Here is a 26,184-nt window from a genome sequence, read left to right as displayed (position 1 = left end):
AACAACTCCTCCAGTAACCCTCAGTTTGTTCTCCATATTTATGAGTCTCTTCTGTTTTGTCCCTCTCCCTGTTTTTATATTATTTTTGTTTCCCTTCCCTTATGTTCATCGGTTTTGTCTCTTAAAGTCCTCATACGAGTGAAGTCATATGATTTTTGTCTTTCTCTGACTGACTAATTTCACTTAGCATAATACCCTCGGGTTCCATCCACATTGTTGCAAATGACAAGATTTCATTCTTTTTGACTGCCGAGTAATACTCCATTGTATGTATATGTGTGTGTGTGTGTGTGTGTATGTGTGTGTGTGTGTGTGTGTATATATACACATATATATATATGTCTTCTTTATCCATTCATCCATTGAGGGACATTGGGGCTCTTTCCATACTTTGGCTCTTGTTGATAGTACTGCTATAAACATGGGGGTGCATGTATCCCTTCAAAACAGCACACCTGTATCCCGTGGATAACTGCCTAGTAGTGCAATTGCTGGGTCGTAGGGTAGTTCTATGTTTAGTTTTTTGAGGAACCTCCATACTGTTTTCCAGAGTGGCTGCACCAGCTTGCATTCCCACATTGAAGTCTTTTTCTAATGTGTACTTAAATATGCCTTGTGCTGACACTACCTGCATAATTAAATGGTCTCTGTTGATTTGTGATAGGAAAATGTTGGAAATAGTATTTTCTGATTTGTGCAAAGTTGCAAGTTCACATCAGGGTTGTTGTGCATTGAGAGGGTCTAATGCTGGATCTTGATTTGCCAATGAAACTTCAGAAAGACACTCAGTTCTTTTGGGGAAAACTCAGAGGATGCAGAAATGAATAACCGGTTGCCAAATGCTCACCCCGCTGAAATGGAGAGCCATTCCCGAAGCCACGGCACCACACACGGTACTTAGTTTCCCTCCATTCACAGTCAACCAGTTCTGGGTGGAAGGAGCTCGATTGAAGTTGTCTTTGAGCTGGGTTGGAAGGGAGGTCTCGGGCTCATCACAGTACAGGCCACCCCATTGCTCGTCACAGCTGGGTGTGGAGAAAGACAAAGGAAAAGTCAACATGAAGCAAAACCACCACAGTTGTGTTCTCAAATTAGTGAGGCCAACTGCTATTCCTAGTCCAGGATGATGAAAGCTTACTTATCTTCACAGAACTGCCCAGAATTTACCCGCTCTCCTGAACAGTGCATCAGGTTAGAAATAATCTGTGAATTAACTGCCTCTAGGCATACCTAAAGTAATGACTTGGGTTTACAGGGAAAGAAGCAACTTCAAGGAATTTACTAAAGTCCTGTTTCTACATGACACAGCTCTAAAAAAGCTGATAAATAATTGTGGCTGCCAACCTGAACTGGTACCTCCTAATAAACTTACGAAATTAGTCTTTGTAAAGAGGCTTTGGGCCAATTAGGAATCCAAGATGCCATGTTCCAAACAGCAGAGGGTACTTTGGGTAGCATCTGTCATCTCTGCCCAAAGGACTGACCTCCCTGTTCAATGGGGAAGGAATATGAATATAGGGCTGGAGGCTCTGGGGAATCATTAATTGATGAAAGACCTCCCAGGCATGTGGGTTAATGGAGAAGGGGGTATAAATTCTCTACTCACATCTTCATGTCTACTACCCCATCAAATAGCAAAATCTTTGAAAACCAAACATACGGTACATAACACACACACACACACACACACACACACACACACACACTTTCTCTCTCTCACACACACACACATACACACACACACTCTCTCACACATACACACACACACTCTGTCTCACACATACACTCTCTCTCTCTCTCTCTCTCTCTCTCTCTCACACACACACATACACATACACACACACTTTATTTAGATCCCTCCAAGGATGCTAAGTCTCTCTAAGTAAAATACTAGGCCTCTCCATCAAACAGGCATTTAAAAACCTTCTTATGCAAACAATGTGAGAATACGATCCAACCACAAGTCATGCACATCATTACATATGCTTAGACCTAAGTGAGAAAAATACTTATGGCGTATTATTTTCAGTCAGAATACACTGAGTTCCTGAACCTCTCCTGTCCTTTTCAGGTCTCAGGTGTGTCACAGGAACACAGAAGGAAATAAAACATAGTCAATCATAATTCATGTTTCTCTGGACAAGATAGCTGTTGTTCAGTTCCTAATCTCTAAGCAAGGATATAGATACAATGTCCACAGACTCCATAGTTAGCTCAGTATCAGATTTCAAGAAAAATGTGTAAACCAAGGCAGCTTCAGAGTGATTAAAAATCCAGTTTTGGCAAAATCTCCTGGCTGGAATGTGAATCAGGAACTTCCTATGCAAGGAAGGAAAAACAAAGCCTACTTACACACAGTTTCCTTGGATGCACCTTCCATGGCCACTGCACATATCTACACAGCCGTCCCCGATATAGACATTATCTATCGCCCATGTCTGCTGCTTGTCAAAAGGAGCTGGTTGATGCCAACGGAAACGAGTGGCTTGAGACCTTTGAAGAAAAAGAGAATTATAATGAAGGCTGTGGTGGAAAAGAAAATGTGTCCTGGTGTATTTGAGCAAGTGCATGGAAGGGTGTAACAAAAATACAGGTACACCCCTAACTTGTATTCTCAGAAAAAGCGTTCATTATTGCAACAGTCTCTGCAAAACTCTGATTAACAACACCAGACCGCAATGAACTGTAATAGCTTGAGAGTATATTTTGGGCTGAGGATCTTTCTGCGTCTTGTAAAAACAGACTAAAACAGAAACTAAAACTAATCCTAACCAGTAGCCTCAGGGGGGACAGCAAGCCCTGAATTTTGTATGGAAACCATTGTGGAGTGATACCAGGGCTGTTGCTAAGTTATATTTGCTCCCTACCCCTCAATATTTGACTTGGAAAGCAGCATATGGGCTCGACTTCAACTCCTATGTGTGCCCTACAGTCAGACACTTTTGTGCAGTGGGCCTACTGTTCTACTTCATACCGCATTTGTGAGGAATTCTCAACAACAAAAGTCTTAAGAAGACAGAGTGTAAATCAGGGAGAGCAATGAAACCCTAGATAACTGGATAGAGAAAAGAGAGAGGGTAGTGAGACCAGACTTATTTTATATTCATTCAAATGCAGCATAAATAAAATCAAAACAGAGATGCTCCCGATCCAGAAGCAGAAATACATTTGCTCATTTGCACGGTTTTGGGGAGTGTCTCGTTCCGAAGCACAAATAAACATATGTTTTCAGAGACACTAGATGGCGGTAAATCCAAACAGTGCCCTAGGCTCAAGAGACTGAACATTCAGAGACCGGGAGATGAAACACTTTGCCAAAGCAAGTTTTGTTTTATGGATTCATACACTTTTGTCATTAAGAGACCGTTACTCACATGACTGAGAGCTATTTGTTTTGAGCAGGACAAAAGACCAAACACCAGCAAGGACTGTGTATTTTCTAATTGAAAACACATACATTAAGTTGAGAAAACAGAGAAGACACGGACCAGCACTAAAATCTCCATTCTGAAAATGCAGAGGGTTTGATATTTGATATTTGCTTACTGAGCATCTACACACTGATTTTTCCATTACATCTCTTGCTCCTCAGCTCTCAGCAGACTACCTAACATCCTCCTATCGCTTCCTATGACATTTAACTTTCCACCGCAAACTCTGCCTTGGTCCATGAGGTGCTGTCTGAGCGGGGAGTGGGGGGGCATCCTCCAGCCCTGCATCCTGGCTACCCACTCTGGAGCGTTGTTCCTTCTCTCAGTTCCCAGAGCTCATGACACTTTGTCCCACCTTCTGTCTGCACGTTCTTCCTCTCTCTGCCTGGTTCCCCTTTATGTGTCCTTTAGGACTTGGATGCTGTGTCAGGTCCTCACAGAGAAATTTTCTTTCGGATCCCTTTAAAAATCATGTTTATTCCAAGAACAGCAAGCTGTTCTTTTACTTTTATAGCATTTATTATCACAATTGTAGTCGTATATTTATTTGCATATGTATTTCTTGAATGTCTGTCTCCTCCTCAAAAGTGTAAGTTACCAGGGAGCAGCATTATTCCTTTCTTTCAACATTATCCCCTCAGTGCCCAGTGCCTAGCACTTAGTAGGTGCAGAGAGTTGGTATCCAGGGGCTACCGTTTTGACAGGAAGCAATGGGAAGATGCCCCCCCCCCGGGGTTGTGCAAGTCAGTGGCTGTGACGTTTAGTTTAGTTAATGCTTAATGATGAAAATTACTAACAGATCACATGTGGCAGCATCTTACAAATAGTACAGTGGAATATCATATTTCCATAGCACATCATTACTTGGATTCTTTAAAAATATTTTTTTAAGTTTATTTAGTTTTGAGAGGGGCAGAGAGAGAGAGAGAGAGCACAAGCAGGGGAGGGGCAGAGAGAGAGAGGGAGAGAGAGAATCCCAAGCAGGCTCTGCACCACCAGCACAGAGCCTGACATCAGGCTCAAAATCACAAACCGTGAGATTACGACCTGAGCTGAAATCAAGAGTCAGATGCTCAATCGACTGAGCCACCCAGGCACCCCATCCTTACTTGGATTCTAATAACGAGTCAACACTTACTTACATTCTTCTCCTTTCTTTCAGACTATAAACTTCTGAAGGGCAGGAAATAATCTCTATATTGTTTCGTATCTCTAGTGCTCATAGAGGGTAGGCAAGTAATGTTTGTTCTGCTAATGTTTTATAACGCTCCATCAAAGCCTTTATCACTTTTTATTAAGGGTGTTTATTTATGGGGGGGCACCTGGGTGTCTCAGTCAGTTAAGTGTTCGACTTCAGCTCAGGTCATGATGAGTTAAACTCCCACATCGGGCTCTGTGCTGACATCTCGGAGCCTGAAGCTTGCTTTGGATTCTGTGTCTCCCTCTCTCTCTCTGTCTCTCCCCTACCAGCCCTCTGTATCTCTCTCTCTCTCTCTCTCAAAAATAAACATTAAAAAATTTTTTAAAAGAGGGCTTATTTATGTATAGTTTCCTCTGTTGGCTTGTTCTCCTTATTTATCTTTTTATGGTTGGTGACGCCTATAGATGGTGGGCTTCATAAATGTTTACTGAAAGAATAGTAAGTTGATAGCAATTGATATGGCCAGGAAGAATCAAATAAGAGACATCTTGTAGGGTGGGTAGGTAGGGACTGGGGATCAGCTGTGGAAGGGGCAGTGATCTGATGGCTGTCAAATGGGGAGAGGAACTCTGGGCAGCTGAGAGGTGGCATGAGCTGCCTAGCAGGTTTTGGCTGTCTGAACATTGGTTGTGTTTAATCACAGTCTGGGCAGCCACTTAATGGAGAGACTGTACAGAAGATTTAGGAGGTAAAGGCATTGTTGGGGTTGATAGCTTTTATGGGGACTTCCAACCATGACATGTTTAGTTTGTACAACTCTGTGGCATTCCACAGTAAAGGAAACAGTGGGAGCCCATGTGTAGAATGTACTAAAACTGAAGTTGGCCACCACGAGTAAAGATATTGAAGGGCACTAATCTTTACTCTGGTACTAGTAAATCCTATGTCCATGGTGAATAATTTAACATAAATAATGAGGGGGTTAACTTGGAGGACTTAGTCTAAGGCCCTGTCTCCAGTGTGATGATTTTATATTCTTGGGAATAACTACACTAAGTAATTATGTATCCATAAAGCTAGTGTCAATACATTATCCAATATTATTTTACAGGACAAGGAAACACTTTCACTAAGGGGATGAATTGGAATAGAAGTTAAAAATGAAGGTCTGGAAGTTGAATTTCCAGGACTTCTTATTCCCAGCCCTGTCACAACTTCACTATGTAAAGGGGCCAAATCATTTATGTTTATGTGCTGACACTTCCCCATCTGTAAAACTAGGAAAATGCTACTTCCCACCTCACAAGGGTGTTGTGAAAATTAATTAGCTCGTGTTTACCAAGACCTGTGAGTGTCTTGGTGAAATCCCTCGGCAGGTGTCATCATTTTCCTGAAGCTTCCTTATAATGACGGCCACTACCAGCTGCTGCTTCTTGGAGTTGGAGGGAAAGTGGCCCCAGAGCATATTTCTCCTTTTCCGTACCCTTGAAATGTCTCCCCTTGCTTCTTTTCTGAATTTATATCATTTTCTCTCCATCTACAGCACATAGTAAGTGCTCCATAAGTGTTGTTTAATAATTGAACATCCACTGCTATGAAGTTAAAAAATGTTACTGTCAATAGTATGGTTTCCATCATTTCTCTCCCCAGGAACCTTTCCCCACATTGTCTCCCCACCTTTTAATAGTTTTCTATACACATTTAAGAGTCTTTGTATCTGCTCTTTTCCTTAAGATTACTCTACCGGTGACATTCTCATTGTCATCATCATCATCATCAGGAGAAAAAGACCTTTGATATGAACTATACAGAATTTTTAAAAAAAACCTTTTCACTCCTGGTTGATGTTTCCTTTACTCTCAGAGATACATAAAATATTTAGGACAAGTGAATATAGCCAACCGTCTTATCCTACCAATCAGGAAGTCAAAGCCCAGTTGCACTAGGTCACATTGATGCACTCACAAAACCGAGAGAGGGCAAGAATCTTTTGGTTCACTATTACAATGTATTCTCAGTGAGGAAACCTTTCAAAACCATCTCAACCTATACAAGATAATCCTATCCCTACCATTACCCCTAAATATGAACAGCCGTTTCAAGCTACGGAAGGCTGTGTGTATTGTTGCTGTATGTACACACAAGTCTATTTATCTTAACTTCTGCAAGTTAATGACATAGCTGAAGCCCATGGCTTTCTGTGTTTAGCTAGAAGTTTTGCAATGCCCATTTCAAAATGTGTCCTATATTTCCCTTGGTAGCCAAGGCCCTGTCTTTATGGTGGAAAAAAAAATTCCTCTGTTATCCTATTTTTCTGTGTTCGATAAAAGTAGAGAATATTCCAGGGGAGATATATGAATGGCTGATAAGTGTATGAAAAGATGTTCAACATCACTAGTCACTAGAGAAGTGAAAATCAAAACCAAAATGAAATACAACTTCATACCCCCGAGGATAGCTATGATAAAAAAAAAAGACAGCAATAACAAGTGTTGGCAGGGATGTGGAGAAATCTGAACCTTCATACACTGTTGGTGGGAATGTAAAATGATGTGGATGATGTGGAAAACATGTCCATTTCTCAAAATGTTGAACATGGAGTCAGCATATGACCTAGCAATTCCACTTGTAGGTATATACCTGGGAGGAAGCATAGATCAGCTCAACTGAACAGAGAGCACCCATGGATCACAGCCCATGACCTACAGATAAGAGTTAGAGAAAAAGCAGGCTCTAGAAAGGAGGTCTGAACTTTGGTACCAGGAATGTGAATGAGTTACGTATGGTGAGGGGCTCTCAAGGGGTGGGCCATCTCCCAGGAGACATGAAGACCCTGCTCTGGGGGAGATCCTCATGAAGAAGACACTGAACTATGACTGAAAGAAGGAAGTTGAATTTTGGGGGTGGAAATGAGAGGCTGACTCTTAGAAACTGTTTTGTACAACTGACTCATTTCATAGGTGTAAGGACTGCATTTATAACTGGATCTAGAACCATCATCTCCTGCTGGAGCTGAGGTGTTACTGAGAACCCTGGTTGTCTTGAATGGCAGGCAAAGGCCGGAAGACCACTGATTTGGCAGCTAGCTGGGGGCACTTAATTTAGGCATCCCAGATCTTTTAGTAGAAAATCCCTTCGGTGATAATAATTAACACTAGGAAATTGTAGGATGCTAAATGACTATAACATTTTGGGATTTTTGGGTAACATTAATGTGTCCATGAAGAATGTATACTGTCATTCAATGTTCTTTTCTTCTAATTTTCTTATAATACACTGGGGTCTGAATGAGAGGATAAGGTGTTTAGACCACAGGTTCTGACCCCAAACAAACGTGATAAAGGTAAGGTATCCTTATAAGGTGACCTAGATCCTTCATGATACTGCTCTGGAACTAGGGTGGAAAGCACATTACAGAGTTAGTAATAGAAGAATTTCAACAAGCCACCCCACATGGCCTTTATTTCTTCCTTGACAGACAACAAATGGAAAACTTTGGTACAATCCTGGTTCAGCCACAGTGTGTCTGTGGGGAAAATCATGTAACTTTTCTGTGTCTTAGTCCTCATCTTAAAAGGTAAACAGGGAGACCTCAAGGTCAAATACTTAAGAGAGGTGCCAGCCAATTATATTGATTTGTATCCTAATTTGAAAAAAAAATGATAATATGTTTCATGAGAAAAACAGGAACATTTGAATACTGAGTACTAAGTAAATATTGAGTAAGAAGCTGTCATTAATTTTTAGGTGTGATAATGATATCATAGTTATATTTTTTAAAGTTCTCTTTTAGAGATACATACTAAAATATTTACAGTTGAAATGATATGTCTGGGAATTCCTTCAAAATTGGGGGGGCAGGAGTGAGTGGTGCTATTGAAAAATAAGGTTGCTCAAAAGTCAATAATAGTTGAATGACAGTTGAAGCTGGGTGATGACTCTATTGAAGTATAGTTTGCTATTTTCTTAAATTTTGTTATGTTTTAAATAGATAAACGTGAGCCAAAAATAATCTGTGGTCCCTTCAAATTCATAGTAAAATTTTGATTTGACGATTACAAAGAAAAGAAAATGGTTATCCTATTTTTTGGTAAAATAAGGATTTATTATTTTCACTGAGAATCATAATTAGTAATGATACTAACAACTACAGTGTTCTGAGTAGGCCTACTGACAGCATTAAAGACTTTGGACCATCCTTCAAATAAAAGGAATTTCCTATAATTTTTAAAACACCTTCTCAAAGGAGAATGACTTCTATTTAATTGTTAAAGCAATCTTAAGAATCCATAGATAGCAATATGGGTGAAGTACAGCCAAGTCTCAAATTCTCTAATAAAATTTTGGCAACAAGATTGACAACAGAGAAACCTTAGTTGGAATGCAGAATTTCTGTAAACAGTTTTATTCTCTGTTGTAGTGGAAATGGAAATAGATTTTATTGTCTTAATGTGCAAATATTAACATATTCAGTATGTGAAAATCAATAGTACCATAGTTTACATCCAACAAAATTATTTTTTTGTATTTATTTATTTATTTTTGAGAGAGAGAGAGAGAGAGAGAGAGAGAGAGAGAGCGCACAAGCAGGGAAGGGGCAGACAGAGGGAGACAGAGAATCTGAAGCAGGCTTCAGGCTCTGAGCTGTCAGCACAGAGGCTGACACGGGGCTTGAACCCATGAACTGTGAGATCATGACCTGAGCTGAAGTCAGACGCTCAACCAACTGAGTCACCCAGGTGCCCCAGAAGAAATTATTTTATGTTCTGTTGTCCTGAAACACCAACAGAAATTTGGTAAAGCAACAGCAATGATGTTCAAAGTATCAAAATGATGCATGAGAAAATGGTGACGTAAGAGAAGTCTAAGGTTTCCTTGACCTGACTGAAAAATTTTAGCATGATGTTCCGTAAAACAAATGTCTGTAAAAAGTCTTTCAGAACTTACTAGAAAACTGGAAGTAACAATGGAGATAAATAATACCAAGGCAAGTTAAAAAAAAAAAAATCCCTCCTTTAAAAAAATGAACTTGTAATTCCCTTGAATATTTCTCCAAGACAAACCCCCAGAATACTATCTTTAGTTATTTGGTTTTCTTAGCAAAATATCTTTTCTCTGAAGTTATAGTTGGGATTATCATTGAAAATATCCTCCCTCCCTAAGTCTGTTTACCTGCAAACAGGTAGAGACTCCTCTAGCCCCATTCCATTATCCCAATCCTTCCACAATCTTTTTGCCCTTTCTCGTGCTTATCACTTTTCCTGTAAACTTCCCACAAACATTAAGTAGTGTCCATGCTGTGGCTAAAACCATCTGGCTTCCAAAGTGTTGCAGTTAATCTTTAAAGACAGTGGTATTGCTAGGTCATTAGGGCTGGTAGGAGGGAATGGATCATCTTCAAACTGTGACTTAAAATAGCCAAGTCACACCTGAGCCTTCCAGTGGCAGCACCCACCCCCTGCTCTTTTCTCAGTGGATTTGAGTTACCTGCCCTTCTGTTGACCTACCCTCCTTCTCAGGTGACATTTCAAGAACCCATGCTACTTGAGCCACCTGTTATTTTTAGATCTGGGGCTAGTAAACAGGAGGAGGCAGATTCAACTTAGGGGCTATGAAATTGATTTTGGTATCTTCCTCTCCTTTTCAGCCTCTCTCAAGAACTCCTGCATTCTCTCTCCCTATTTCTTCGAGGGCTGTATCTCTTAGGCAAGCAATAAAAATGTAGAACTAATAGGGGCACCTGGCTGGCTCAGTCGGTTAAGTGCTGACTTGGCTCAGGTCATGATCCACAGTCTGTGGGTTTGAGCCCCGCGTCAGGCTCTGTGCCGACAGCTCAGAGCCTGGAGCCTGCTTTAGATTCTGTGTCGCCCTCTCTCTCTGCCCCTCCCCTACTCACGCTCTGTGTGTGTCTCTCTCTCACGAATAAATAAACATTAAAAAAAATTTTTTTTTAAATGTAGAACTAATATACTGGTTAAGCCCATGGGCTCTGGGGCCAGACAAGCTTTATTTATTTCCAGTATCTTACTGAAACTTTTCTTTTGAAGGTCACTGACTATCTCCTTATGGAAAAATCTAGCAAATTTATTGTGAAACTTTTTTTTCATTACTCTATAGCATGTGTCACTGATGGCCACCTCTTCCTACTTGATATTCTATTCTTACTTGCTCTTGGATACCATGTTCTTCTGATTCTTCTTAAACCCCCCTGAGTATATCCTCATGGTCCCTTTAAGAACTATTTCCACTCAATCTGCTACTAAATTTAAGGATCCTTTCTTTTCCTTTTGAATGCTCTCCCAAGTTGAACTGCTCCAGTTTTACAGCTTTGCCTATCACCTCTATGCTCATGCCTCCAAAGTTTATTATCTTTCCCTGGGCTCTGAACTTCATATTTCTGTCAAATGAATGTTTCCATTTGTATTTCTAGTCCCCACATTTAATTCAGCATCATTGGGTTGAATTTGCCACATTGTCCCTCCTGGGATCAACTTTTGCTTCCTCCCCACTTCTCACCACTCTCAAGGGCTTCAAACTTTACAGTCGTCTCCGGATGGGTGCAAGGGAGAAAAATCTAGTGAGTTTTATCAATTCTTTCTTTGAAATGTCCTGTAATATCCGTCCCATCCCCTGCTTGTTAGCTGTAGCCCAGACCCTTGTGACTTCATGGAAGTCATTATCACAATGCCTTTGCCACTTTCTCTTACCTGCCTCTCTGTTCTCCCAATCGTTTTTTTCTTGGAAGAATATTCTCAGCTCGAAATCCACCATAGTTCATTTTTCCAACAAGTCTAAACTCCTCTACCTTTCTCCAGTGCCTGTGATAGTTGAGCCAACTCCACTAACAAACAACTTTCCAGAGCATCCAGATATGAGCCCGCTGCCTTCACCAGCAACTCCTGGGCTCTTGCCGGGCCCATGAACCCTGTTCACATTGCTTCCCTAATTTAGAAATGTCCTTCTCCTTACCCACCTAATTCCTAGCCATCCTTTAGGCCACGACCCATCTCTTCCATGAAACCCTCTCTAACTCCCGCATTCAACATTGTCTCCGATTTCCAGCCCATTCCTCATTGAAGCTCTCAATTATATACAGCGTGTTTTATTTTTAAGTTGTCTATTTTTCTCCAATGAGATGGTAACCCCCTCCAGGGCAGGAACTTAAGACAGTGTCCTACCATTACCATGGGTTTGCTCTTGTTAAGTGAGCTTAGGAAGATTTCTTAGTCTGACTGAAGGTAAAGTCTGATAATAAACTTGTGCTATGCTTAACAAGTATGATTATGTTGTTAACTCATAGATGTAAAAATGATTTACATTTTATAAATACTTACAATGTCCCAAACTCATCCATGCACATTGATTAGATTTCTTAAAAGTTTATTTATTTTGAGAGAGTGTGAGAGCAAGGAAGGGGCAGAGAGAGAGGGACAGAGAGCACCCCAAGCAGGCTCTGTGCTGTCAGTGCAGAGCCTGACATGGGGCTCGATTTCACAAACCGTGACCTGAGTCGAAATCAAGAATCAGAATGCGTAACCACTGAGCCACCCTGGCAGCCCCATTTATTAGATTTTTATACAGCAAAAAGTCTCATTTTTCACATGAAGACCCTGCAACTCTGGGACATGGAATGACTACCTTAAAAGCTCACAGGGCTGAAAAGCTGGAACTCTCCACTAAAACACAATGCTTTCCACTCATTTATTTCTCTCTAGTAAGATCTAACTTAAGCAGTGTATATGGGAGTAATAGAAACTATGATTCAATCTATAGCAGCTTATTTAGGTTTTAACATAGAAATGTCTGGAGCAGAGTGTAATGTCTCTTATGTTTACTCTCAGGGCCCCCTTCCCAGTGAAATGTAGCAGCATCCATTCAGTTCAACTCAGAAACCACAGTCATCTTCAACATTGCCCCTCCCCTCCCCTTCTCACGTCCATTTCATCATTAAACTTAATTTTATCACTTCTATTTCTCTTGAATTTCTCCACTTGTCTTCATGTCTCCTGCACCTTACTCCAAGCTTCCAGCACTTACTGCCTCTAGAAGAGTCTCCTTACAGCTACTCGTATCCTCCCCAATTTGTTTTCCAGTTAGAATACGCTTTTCTGATGCAAATCTGAGCATGTCCCCCTATTCCTGGGGAACTTCAGCAGGCTTTTAAGCACCTATGTAACCATCCCCAGATCTTCAGTAAGACCTCCAATGCTCTTCATGGTCTCACTCCATCTCACTCCGCTCTCTCTTTAGATCTGATACATTCTTTCAGTGTCTCACATATGCCTGCTACTTCCTATCATAGGTTGTTTTCCTTGCCTGGAACACCTCCCCCTACTGTTCCCCTAGTCAATTCCTATCCATCCTTTATCTATTACTTCAATTATGCTTTCCTCCAGAAAGTGGTCCTTGACTCTCCTGATAAAGGCAAATCTCCCTAGGACATATCATCTCTCAGCATCATGCAACTGTCCTCCATCAGTTACCACAGCTGAATTTTTTATTTACTTCTGTGATTACTGCTGGTTTCTGGTTAATAGTTCTTTTTCCCACTGGACTGAAAATTTGTTGAGGCAGGGGTAAGTTCATCCCCCTCACACAGACCTAGCATCCAATTAAACACTTCAAAAAATATTTGTTTAATGAATAAGTGAATGAATAATTGCTACTGGTAACTACCGGCCATTTTAGTTTGGGTAATGATTTTATGTCAATTTGTGGATAACCGACCTCAGGTGACTCTTAACTACCACTGTGCCAACAATACTGGAAGCCTAGCCTTGTGGTCCTATGATAAGCGAACAGGTGGACAAATCTACCACCGGCACATTGTCACTCCTCACCCCTATTGAGCAGATGGCTTTAAGTCATCAGCATCATGTTTGTTTATAGGGAAGAGCTACGAGCTGAAATTCTCAATTCTAGAGAGCAAAGTAAACATAGGTGTCGCAATACTTTGCAAATGTGGAGGCAGTAAGTTGAACTCAAGACAAGGAAGTACCACATTTAAAAAGTAGCTGGATATAAGAGCAGATAGAGTATAGCTATGCTAAGTTGTGTTTGAGACAAAGTGTTCTGAGTCTGGCACACTGTTCTCCTCATCTCTGGCATAGGGCAGAGCACAATAAGAAGTAGGTCTGGCTTGGGCTCCATCCATGTGCATTTCTTTCTGAATTATCTACAAGGCCTTATTACAAGGCAGGACCACCTTTAAGACCACTGTATAACAGGGGCTTTGTGGGTAGTACAATAAGCAGTGCATATTTTCTATATGGTAACAAGAGGAAAGGGATGCTCATCAGATTTCTCAGCTTATCATTTGAAAGGGCCAAATTCTTATGGGTAGGTGCAAAAGACAATTAAAAGATATATTAAAAGAGGAGGAATAATTACCTTTCTTGAGTAGAAAAGTCAAGGGTATAATCACTAGCTGGAGTAAATCTTAGAATGTCTTTTATTTGCAAAATGCTACCAAGTAGCTGGGTAATAATTCACAGAATTCATAAAGCCTTAAAAGACTGTTGCCTTAATGGAGTTTTTTTTTTCTATTTTACTTATTAAGATCACCTTAATAATTCATGCATGGCAATACCTTTAACGAGCAACAAAATCTCACGTATCTCATTTAAACTTGGCAACTCTACTGACAGTTAATATAGTCTCGTAGCTCTGAGCCAGCAATTGTAGAGGGGCCTTAGGCTGTTAGTAACTGAAACCATCTCATTTATGATAATCCCAAGAAAAGTTATGTCCTAGATGAATAGTTGAATTTTATGATCATTTGCTAGGAAGATTTATTCATTCTTCATTTGTGGGGAAGCGAGGGACCAATAATGAGCCCAGACTGTAACTCCCGTTCCACATAATTGCACTGGTTGCTTTGCTTCTGTCTTAACGGCAACAACTGATTACCATTTTTTTTTTGGGGGGGGGAGGGAACAGAATTTCCCATCAAGATTTTAAAGCTTTCCTATGATTAGCACCTCCTTGGATAGTGAAAGAGAGAAGGTCAGGGAACACCATCCAGTAGGCAAGGTGAATTCTCTGTATAACTCAAATAAAGCACTTTCCAGGCAATTTTATTAAGCCACCACCATTTCTTATGGACTCAATGAATGACACATTCATAATTGTTTTTCATATAAAAGAATGCTCCAGGTGGTAATTCTCGAGATACTGTTTAAAATAAAATTTCAAAAGCAGACAATAATTTTAATACACACTTATTTGCTCTATTGATATGACACCACTCACTGCTATACCTATGGTAGTCTAACAACAGCCTCCATTTAAACCTATTCTGTATGCAATGTGCCTGTTTTAAATTTAAGTGAATCAAGTCGGAGACTCTCACTGATCCATATACTGTTTTCTTGAATATGCCATTCTTTAAAAATGTTAGAAATAAAAGTCAGTATAGGCCCGGCTTTTGGGAAAAAAAAAAACACAACAATGTCACCACAAAAACTGGCTTCTATTTTGCTTATTTTTTTTTATTCCTCCTTTTTTAAAGTAAGCTCTACACCCAGCATGGGGTTTGAACACAAGACCCCAAGATCAAGAGTTGCATACTTCACTGACTGAGCCAGCCAGGTGCCCTCTATTTTGCTTATTTTTAAAAGTAAACTCCGTGCTTTGTGTGGAGCTCAAACTCGCAACCCTGAGATCAAGAGTCACATGCTCTACTGACTGAACCAGCCAGGTGCCCTTATTTTGCTTCCTAAGATCACCTTGTTCATTCATGGCTGGCAATACCATCAATCAATAGCAAAATTGCATGTATCTCATTTAAACTTGTTGTCCTAAAAGCTGATATGCCAAATTATATCAGATTTGGGTTCACTACATGCAGAAGCATCCATACCTGGTATAGGGAGGGAGAGGCAGAGTGATTCTGGTCCATTTGTTGAAAGTGTCTGATACCAGGATCCGCTGCAGGTGATAGCGACTGCATTCAACATTGGTAGGTAGACAATCCCTTACCAATGGGTGCCATGATAATCCAAGGTCTACTGAGTATTCCAATTCAATAGCTGAAACAGGAAACACCATTCTGAATAGAAATACATGTATGTAGACCCAGGAACGGTAAATATTTATATCTTCTTATGTTTTAATTTCACTCAGATGTCAATTTGATTTTTCCTCCGTATTTATGTTTCCTATTTTGAAATGTTTCCCGGTTTGATTTTTCCTTCCATGCAATATTAGTTATTATTTTTCACTTTCCAGATTAAAATAAATTTTCTTTTAAGGGGGTATGATCAAGTGAAACATAAATTTTCCTAAATCACTCCTTATAGTGAGAAACTTTCAGAACAAGCATAACAAAACCATTGTTTATATGTAGTTAAAGCAACAGTAATGATAGTTATATATATATATATTTATTGTTTAATCTAATAGTTACAATATATTATAAAATTATACAAACTATATATAATTTGAGGTACTGTAACTCTATGGTATCTATTTAATAGTTAACATACAAATACAAACATAGTAACCACATATTTTAAAGATTACTTTTTAAAAAGTTTTAAAAAACTGAGCAACTTTCCCTAAATTTGACCATTCAATAGGGATCCTGACCAATAATGCCAGTTTTGCTCCTGATACAGGTGAAACTTCTTACAAGTTGCAAAATCTCTTTTGCTCTTACCCTGCTCTGCTGTGTCGTGGAATATACTGGGAAATAAGAGAAGTATCAGGAGGGACCTGAAGGACCTGTAATTTGTGCCAAAGAAGGCAGTCAGGCTGTGGGTCTATGAAAAGATACTTTTCTTTTTCTTCTTCTGAAAAATTCAACTTATGTTCTAGGTTTTGTATTTCTCTTTAAGTCTTTAGAAACTGCTTCAGGCCCAACCTCCCTATTGAAATTGCTTCCTCTAAGGCCGTGATTCTCAATCTTGGCTGCACACTGAAATCACCTGGGTACCGTTAGAAACCACTAATGCCAGGGTCCCACCCCCAGGGATTGTGATTTCACTCTTCTGGGGCACAGCCAAGGTATCAGGAGATTTAAAGCTCCCCAGGTGATTGTCATGCACAGCCAGTGTGGGACCACTCACTTCAGGGAGGTTCCTAGCAACCTTTTCTAGTTAAATACAATGGTTCATCTCAGTCTTCATTGTTCTTGTTCTTCCTACAGCGTTGGATGTTATTGATTATTCCCCAATTCTTGAAACTTTCTTTTCTTTTGGAGGACATTATTCTGAATCTCCTCTCTTACTTTCCTGTGACTCCCGTGCTAACTAGCCCAGCTGTGGGCATTCTTCCAGACTCCATTTCTGGTCTTCTGTTTTATGTGTATACTCCTTGGGCTTCAACTATGACCTGTGTGCCCAGATTTGCCAATTTTATGTCTCCAAGCAATTTCATTAATTCAATAAATGTTTGCTCAGCCTGGCATTGCACCGGATGCTGGCCTATTGTGGGTGCACAGTATAGAAAAAGTTCCTGCTTTCCATATTGTAAGTCCTCTTCACTCAGGGGATCTCCACTAAAAATTACTTCTAGGACTTGTTGTGATGAGCACCGGGTATTATATGTGATGAATCCTTAAATTCTACTACTAATATTACACTATATGTTAACTAACTAGAATGTAAGTAACTTGAAACAAACAAAAAAATAAATAAAAAAAAAACGACTTCTACCCCAACTAAAGAAAAACTCACCATTTTCCCTAATAAATAAACATCTTTTCTTCACTACTAAATTCTTTTCTTTTAAATGTTTATTTATTTATTTTGAAAGAGAGAGAGAGACAGAGAGACAGAGAGAGAGAGAGATTGCACAAGCAGGGGAGGGGCAGAGAGAGAGAGAGAGAGAGAGAGAGAGAATCCCAAGCAGGCTCTGCACTGTTAGTGCAGAGCCTGATGCAGGGCTTGATCCCATGAACTCTGAGATCATGACCTGAGACAAAATTAAGAGTCAGACACTTAACTGACTAAGCTATTCAGGTGCCCCTCTTAACTACTAAATTCTATCAATGGCAATGCTTTTGCACTTGTTTTCTGGGTTCAAAATTTATAAATTATTTTGGAAATTTTACTCTTCTCTCTTCTTTACCCTCTGTGTTCAAACTGTGAGCTGGTTGTGAGATTTTCTGCTTCTTTCCTTTTTGTTTGCATTGTCTCACATCAATATTATCCATCCTATTTCTCTTCATGCCACCTCCTCTGGAGATTACCACTGGGGCTTCCTTATTGGGATTCTTGCCTACCCACCTTCATCAGCTTTTGGGCTCATCTCCCAGAAACACACCATGACGCTTCTCTGCACTTGAGTCCTTTTATTCATGTCCTTGTCAGGTACAAATTCTTTTTTTTTAAACTTTTTAAAACATTTTTCAAATCTTTTTTTAATGTTTATTTTTGAGAGAGAGCATGAGTGGGGAGGGGCAGAGAGAGAGAGAGAGGGAGACACAGAATCGGAAGCAGGCTCCAGGCTCTGAGCTGTCAGCACAGAGCCCGACACGGGGCTTGAACCCACGAATGGTGAGATCATGACCTGAGCCAAAGTCAGATGCCCAACCAACTGAGCCACCCAGGTGCCCCTATAAATTCTTGTATGTGCCTTGTAAGGCTCTTCTTAGTTGGCAACTCTGCTTATCCATCTCTGCTTTCCTCTTTGATTTTGTCATTCAGTTCAACCTTTCTCAAGAGGCTGTGCCAGCCTATAGTAGAAAGTACACAGGAGGGTAGAGTGTCAGTCCTGGTGCTAGTGCAGGCCTATTGTGTCATAGCTTACCTCCTTGGGTTCCCATCCATTTCTTATGCTACTGAGGGAGTAGGCATCTAGAACCTTACCACCCTTTTCCATTTTCAAAATCAGCACTTTCCTCTCCTCCACTAGATGCAAATATTGCCTGTTCAGGCAGGTCTGCTCATGGCTTTCGGCACGGACTAGGAGGACCCCCACCTCTGCCTCTTTGCTTATGCTGCCAGCCTAGCTTGGGGTGTCCTTTCTTCTCTATTCACTCTTCAAATCCACTGCAACCATCAATGCCCACTTGAGACAGCTTCTTTGTGAAATCTTCCCAAACTCCTTGGATTGGCCATCCATTGGTCATCTCACTCTCCTTTGAGCTCTCATCACATTTGGCATCAACACCAATCCACAGATCACTTGACTTTGTCATTTATTGCACTCTAACTTTTGGAAGTATCCCCTCAACTAGACCTATTGAAGACAGATGGGTACCTTATACTTTTCCAAGTTCCACCCCTGCTGACTAGGTTAGTGCTGACTAATTGATCCTGAAGTAGAAGCTGCACTTCTGGGAGTCCCCTTAAGATATGTCCACTAAGTTCAAACTAGCAGAAATATGAAAAATCTGGATTTTGTAAGACCTTGGAAGTAACCAAATTTGTCAGATGTTGGCCCCCCAGAATCTAAAACAGAACAAGGTCCTTGTGAACATTCTAGTTTGTATCTCTTGGAGGAAGAATGATAAGGGGTGGTAAAAGGCTGGAAGACTACCAGAATCCCAACAGGTTTGCATTCCAGTGAAGGCTCCAAGTATGCAATGATGTCAGTTTTTATATCTCCTAGGATAGGTGTGTGTGTGTGTGTGTGTGTGTGTGTGTGTGTGTGTGTGTGTGCAAGTCATGTGTGAGTAGGAGTGTGTGTGTATACAACCTTGAGGATGCAAACTGGTCACAATGAGGGTGGCCTAGAATATGCTATGACCTAGAATGGTGAAAAGTATAAGGCAAAATGGGAACAACAAAATGTCATGATTCCTGGGGAGTTGGAAAGAAGACAGTAACCAGACTAATCTAAAGCCCTATGAATTAAAACCTATGCAAATGCAAATTTATGTGTAAATCCTATGGCTTATTCTGGCATTCTCTATGTGATGAGAGTTCTAATTCTGCAAATCTGATCGTACAAGAAAATTCTGGATTTTCCAACAAGAGATAAATTAGGGGTTATTATCTCTCTCTCTCTCTCTCTCTCTCTCTCTCTCTCTCTCTCTACCTGGAAATGGGGTAATGTTCCTCTACCCGGAAATGGAATTTTTACCGTAACAGGAGTCTGTGACTGAGCAGGAGGCAGCGAAATCTATCTGCAGGAATGAATCCTCATTCACAGCAATGTCTGTGGTGACCACATAGCGGGTGCTGGCCTTTTCAATGAAGACTAGGGCATCTCCGGTAGAGCCACACACAGGCATCTTGGTGCCTCCTGGGTGAAGCAGCCATTTCCTACTATCCAGGGTTGTGAAATCATCCTCCAAGACTGTATTACCAGAAATATTTCCTCCAATAAGAATCTGAAATGTATTTTCAAGAAAACAAATTTTTAATATGGTTTCAAGAGACGAGACGAGTTCAGTCTTTTTGTTTGTTTTTATCTGTCAGATTGCTCAAAACTGGCATCATACAGCAAGCATACTGTTTGGGGCCTTTCAGAATGCTTTTGTTTATGTGGTCTGCTTGCCCATCTGGCAAGAAGCTACAGAAAACAAATTGAAGTATTGACAAAACCATTCACAGCCTTCATGGGCCAAATTGTGCCTTTGGAAACTACATGCACCCAAGCTGGGAAAGCAAAAGTTGGCTTACATGTGATTATTTTCCATGTGAAATTTCTATTTAAGGACAGTTGTATCCTAAAGCATTTCAGTTCCAATTTTTTGCATGGATTCTATCATTTGTTAACAGGTTCTTTGAGATCTATTTGATATGCATTTTATTATGTATGAAGATCGTTTAGAAGCGTCCATGAGGCTGTTAGGAAGATTTACTTATTTCTTCTTCAAAGGCTAGGAACGAGGATTTGTAAACTACTGCATGTGGTACCAGTGCTAATTTGCACATTTTCCTTTTCAGAGAATTATAACCTCGCATCACACTTGATAAAGTCCCTCTATCCATATGGCAGAATTCTCTATGAGCAGGACCTGGGCCTTCTGTTGTGTTGCTGGTTTTTATAGGCTCAGGCAATTGAAGGAAAAGAGAAGGAAAGGAAGCTAACTGCCATATCTAATCTAGCTGTATGCCTTTGGGCAAGTCATTCAATTGTTGGTCCTGGGCTTCCTCTACTGAGCGAGGGGGCCGGACTGGATGCTTTGTAGGCCACATGCAGCTCAAGTGCCAAACATTACAACAGTTAATCCTGAGTGGACTGACCTGGTCGATAACCCAGGGACTGTAGAAGTGCCCATTTTCAGATGGTTGCCACCAGCGGAGGCGAGTAGAAGTGGAACGGGCCTTCAAGGGTATCTCCAGGGCAATGTACCTGCCCACGTTGCTGGAGTTGCTGAAAAGGAACTCTTGAAGGAGGCTCCATGAGAGGCCGCCATTGAGTGAATACTGTAGAAGCACGGGTTGGCTCCTGGGGTCAGGAACACCTTTACCACATCCCAGCCTCATGAAGAACTGCACGAATCTGACATGAGTAAAGTTTACTGTAGATTTTTTCACTTCAGTGAGAAATGCACACTATTAACATAAGACAAGCACACAGGGTAATACGGGGGAAGTGCACGGTTTTAAAGAATATGATGATTTAACAAGTGTCTAAAGCAATCATTTCAAATCCCAATTTTCCTTGTTAATGTAAGAGAGTTAATGAAATGAAAAAAAGGCAATTCTGTACTCAAGTTTATATTTTGTACCCTTCCACAGAGGAGAGTCTGAGGGAACTGAGCATTCCCCAATCCTGTTGCTACTCTATAAGAAGATGGGAGGGGTCCAAAGCCTCTTCAAGTTTGGGAGTGTGTATTGCTATCTATTTAAGACAAATTTGTCCTTAGTATCTGAAGCTGGAAGAATGCTATGAATGTAGTTTATGCCGTTAATTGGCGAAATCATCCATTTTCAGGTCTTACCAGTTTTTCAGATCTCATGTTATTGGTTTTGGGGAGACACATTTAAATTCAGCAGTTGTAGTACCTCTTTGTGAAAGACCAGGCATCTTTTGGAAGAGGTGTGCCGAGCCTGGGCCTCTTTTCTGTCTTTTGTGCCAGGGGCAGGAAAGTGAGTGTGGGGTGGTGGTAATAGTGGGCTGTGCCAGCCTCTGACTATTGCTGGGTCTGGGATGGATGAGACTGGCCATCGAGAATCATGGCGGCCAGCCAGTGGCAGCCTTTCCAACTGGCAGGGAGGTGGACAGAGTGGCAGCAACCAGCTGGGGTGCCAAGGAAAACTAGCTCACATGTTATCTTTGGCAGGCAAGCGGCTGGTGCCTGGTCTGGCCGCTATGCTAGCTGGTAATGCAGAATAAATTTCGTGTGTAACCCAACACATACACCCAATTATATATGCATGTCAAACACAGGCAGCATATTGGGGCTCATAATGAAAGTTATCAGTTCCATATATAAAACCATGCATTCTTCATGGGTTCCTCCCCTCCCCCATCTCCATTAACTGGGCACTCATTTATCTCATAACCCCAAGAAAATTGGGATTTTACATGGAGCATTTTGAGGTCAATATATGCAAATCCCACACAGCATGCTACTGAGATGAGATAAATAATGGAGCTTTTTAACACTGGATTAATGAAAAAAAATACATAGTGCCTAGTGACGTTTAGAACTATAAAAACAATAACCATTTACAGAAAAAAGCCTTTTAGCCTATTGTCTATTGTATTGGGAAATGTTTATATTAATTTAGTTATGGACAAATCTATGTCAGAATTATTTTGGAAAGATCTAATAATTTCTAAATTAGAGAACTTGGCTGCTAATGATAAATCTGAAATAAAAAGCATCAAATTAAACCATATGCATTAAAATAGGATGAAGATAAATAAAATCTTGCTTTCTATAATAGTAAGATTATCTCACAGAATTGTATTTTTATGAGGCATGCTCAAATTTATAATTCAATAAAATAAAAGATTTAGGTAAAAGAGAAGGAAAAATATGTTGAGATACATTTTAAGATTCTCTGAAATGTTCTGAAAAACAAAAACACGACTTCTTTGTTCACTTGCAAAAAATAGGTCAGGGTTCCATTTTACACATGTTAAGTTGTCTTCTTTATTTTCCTGGCTAAGTTTTTGGCTCGTCAAGTGATCAAGGGATATACATCTTGACAGGACATAATCCTCTGAGCCAGTTTAAAATGTTTGTTTCTCAGTGGCTGTGCTCAAGTCAGAAAATGAGTACCTAGAAAGCAGGAGCAAATCATTGGAAAGAAAGGCTTACAAAGAATAAGGCTACACTTCAAATATTTTTTACTTAAACTGCTAATGGATATAAAATCAATTGTGAATAATTGGAGGATGCATGGTATTTCAGTTAAGCTTTTACTAAGCATGGTGTAGATAATTTTCCACGTAGTCCAAGTGCTCATGAAAAGTATTCTCTAGAAGGTGGATAAAAAAGATGCAACATTTTCTGGAAGTGAAAGGAAGTTAAACATTGTCATTTCCTAGTCACTGTCTTATAACCATCACTGTCTCGATATTAACTTTTGTCTGTTTAGCTATGTTTCATTTCTGATCTAGTTTATTTTGCAAAGCTCTCTGTTTTAGAATAGAAATTATGTACATCATGTCTTAATGGAGTCTTAGATAAGACAGCAGCTCAGCATGTCCCATGGATAGCCTTGCCCTTCACATGTCTGCTTTTTTCTGATGTACTTATGTTCTGTTACTATCACAATGTGGTTTCTCAATAGCATCCCAAAATGTTTACCTAGCATGTGATAAATCCAGATCTCGTGTTGTCAACATGCGCAAGCCATCTTCATTGAAAAAGAGGTTGTTTCCACTGGAAAGGATTCCACACTTCCGAGATGGCTTTCCACCACTCATTAATAAGAATCTATCAGATTCTAGCTGACCTGAAAAAAAAAAAAGCAGTAAATGTGATTTACCTATGACCGCAAATATAGGCATATTCTTTTTTAAAGGACAAGGGCCTTATGTAGTTTTGAAATACAAAGTCATAAATATCGAAGTCATAGATTTTGGGATAAGAGGTCTCTTCAACAGTTTAGCTTGTGTGAATTGTTTAAACTTAGCTGGATAATTTAAGGGTCCACATGATAGAAGGGGGAAGAAGGCTTTTTCTGAGTATCTATGGTCTAGCCAGATGTGTCCTTCCTTTCTGCTCTTCTATGCTGCAGAAAATGACACTGGCTGGTCAGAGAGTGATTCTGGCCAAAAGTAAGAGCATAATGTAGCTTTTCCACTGGCTTTTTGATTGTATCTTTGCTACTCTGAGGACAGTATCAGGCAGGTGTTATAAAATATTTTTAAAAAACACAGTTTTAATGGGAGACATTACAGAGTAATTTAATATTTTCTAAATACTGTCCTTATAAATCTCTTTGGATACTTACCTTAGATCTAGAGAATTTTTTGATTGTGGTAAAATGCACACAACACAAAATTTATCTCTTCCAATATTTTATTATTATTTAAAAATTTTTAATGTTTTTTTAAGAGAGAGAGAGAGAGAGAGAGACAAAGCATGAGTGGGGAGGGACAGAGAGAGAGAGAGAGAGAGAGAGACAGAGAGACAGAGAGACAGAGACACAGAATCTGAAATAGGCTCCAGGCTCTGAGCTGTCAGCACAGAGACCAATGCAGGGCTCAAACTCACAGACCATGAGATCATGACCTTAACTGACTGAGCCACCCAGGCCCCCTTATTATTATTAATTTTAATGTTTATTTATTTTTGAGAGAGAGAGAGAGAGAGAGAGCGAGCATAAGTGGGGGAGGGGCAGAGAGAAAGGGAGACACAGAATCCTAAGCAGGCTCCAGGCTCTGAGCTGTCAGCACAGAGCCTGATGCAGGGCTCAAACCCACAAATCATGAGATCATGACCTGAGCTTGAAGTTGGATACTTAACCCACTGAGACACCCAGGCTTCCCTCCAACATTTTAAAAGCAAACAACTCCATGGCATTTAGTACATTCACATTCACATTGTGCAACCATCACCACCACCTAGCTCCAGAACTTTTTCATCACCCATAAAGAAAACCTTATATCCATTAAGCAGTCATTCCCCACCTCCCCTTCATCCAGCCCTTGCCAATCACTAATCTGCCTTTTGTCTCTATGGATTTGACTATCCTGGAGGTTTCACATTAATGAAGTCATATGATTTGTGGCCTTTTGTGTCTGACTTCTTTCACTTGGCATAATGTTTTCAAGGTTCATCCATGTTGTAGCATCCATCAGTGTTCCATTCCTTTTTATGGCTGCATCATACTTCATCGTATTGATATACCTAATATACCTAATATTAAAATGTACTTTAAAACCATAATTATAACAATTTTATAAGCAACTTGGGGAAAAGAAAAAAAAAAGCTTTTAATCTCACTACTCTAAAACACATAGCCATGACATTAGTTCAAGACGTTCTCTTAGAATATTTTTCCATTGTTTTATCAGAGTATATCTCCAATGGATATAATTAATTGTGAATAATTTCAATCGTTATATGAGTATAACATTATCATCATGTTATATCCTTTTTTTCTACGTTATAACATTACCATCATACATAATGACATTAGATTCTAGGTATAAAACCAAGGTACAGAAAGCAATGAGAGGCTGCTTATTGAGTTGATGACAAACAATGACAGGAATTTACATTTCTGGAAACTTGTTCCCTCTACCCAAGATTAACCCTCTAGAGACATTTTTTCTTCCTTTTTCTTTTTTTTTTTAAATATATAATTTATGGTCAAATTGGCTAACATACAGTGCGTAAAGTGTGCTCTTGGTTTTTGGGGTAGATTCTCGTGGTTCATTGCTTACATATAACATCCAGTGGGGAAACATTTTCTAAAATTATCATTAATCATAAATTACACGTGATAGAAAAAGTGGTGAAAATAGCTTTAGTTTTCTCAATCATGGTCTTATTCATTCTCACTGACCATTGTTTCAAAAAAAGAACCTTATACAATTCAGAACTAACTGAAGGCATGGGTGATCTCAATTGTAAGGATAAATAATGAAATATTAAAGTGGAACTTAATGATTACTTTTTTTGTTTTTAAGTTGGCTTCATGCCCAGTGTGGGGCCCAATGCAGGGCTTGAACTCACAACCATGAGATCAAGACCTGAGCTGAGATCAAGAGTTGGATGCTTAACCCACGAAGCCACCCAGGTGCCTCAATGATCACTTCTTTTAATTACCTGCATTTAATATGTAAGTTCTTTTTCAAAGCTACATAGAACTTATTTTAAGTGATTACCTTCAAAATCATCTTTGAGAAAATCAGGATTTTTGGTGCTTATTTTACAAGTTGGACCTGAGTAGCCGGGATCACATATACACTTGGTTCCATTGATACAACTCCCATGTCCGTTACACATCTCTTCACATTGGGGACCAATATAGACATTGTCAATGGCCCATGTCACGGGCTGAGAGCCAGCAGGGTAAAATCCTTGGTACCATCTGAAACGCACAGATCTGGAAAAGAGGTACAAGTCTTTTAAAATGGAATGAACAGAACAATACGCTTTCAAAGTAAGTACATCTGATCAATGAGTAGTGGGCAGTTACCACCTCTGCACCACAATCAAGAAGTAGAAAAAACGAGTTGACATTTCAAGAACACAAACTCTATTCCTCAATCTCCAGGATTTTGCCAATTATGTTCCTATTTCCT

The 26,184-nt window shown here is 39.9% G+C and overlaps 1 protein-coding gene across 1 annotated transcript in view; it reads right to left on the bottom strand.

Annotated features, from left to right (window-relative positions):
• Positions 1-26,184, bottom strand: part of RELN (reelin) — a 532,864-nt gene that overhangs the window by 44,899 nt on the left and 461,781 nt on the right. Inside the window, 7 exon segments of the mRNA XM_030307797.1 lie at positions 848-1,025; positions 2,353-2,493; positions 15,434-15,602; positions 19,603-19,852; positions 20,712-20,970; positions 23,234-23,381; positions 25,765-25,985. Of these exon segments, the coding sequence (XP_030163657.1) occupies positions 848-1,025; positions 2,353-2,493; positions 15,434-15,602; positions 19,603-19,852; positions 20,712-20,970; positions 23,234-23,381; positions 25,765-25,985 (1,366 nt within the window).

The sequence above is a fragment of the Lynx canadensis genome, chromosome A2, assembly GCF_007474595.2.
Source record: "Lynx canadensis isolate LIC74 chromosome A2, mLynCan4.pri.v2, whole genome shotgun sequence".
Lineage (NCBI taxonomy): Eukaryota > Metazoa > Chordata > Mammalia > Carnivora > Felidae > Lynx > Lynx canadensis.
The sequence above is the reverse complement of the archived record's forward strand: the minus strand, read 5'-3'. Positions and strand labels throughout refer to the sequence as shown.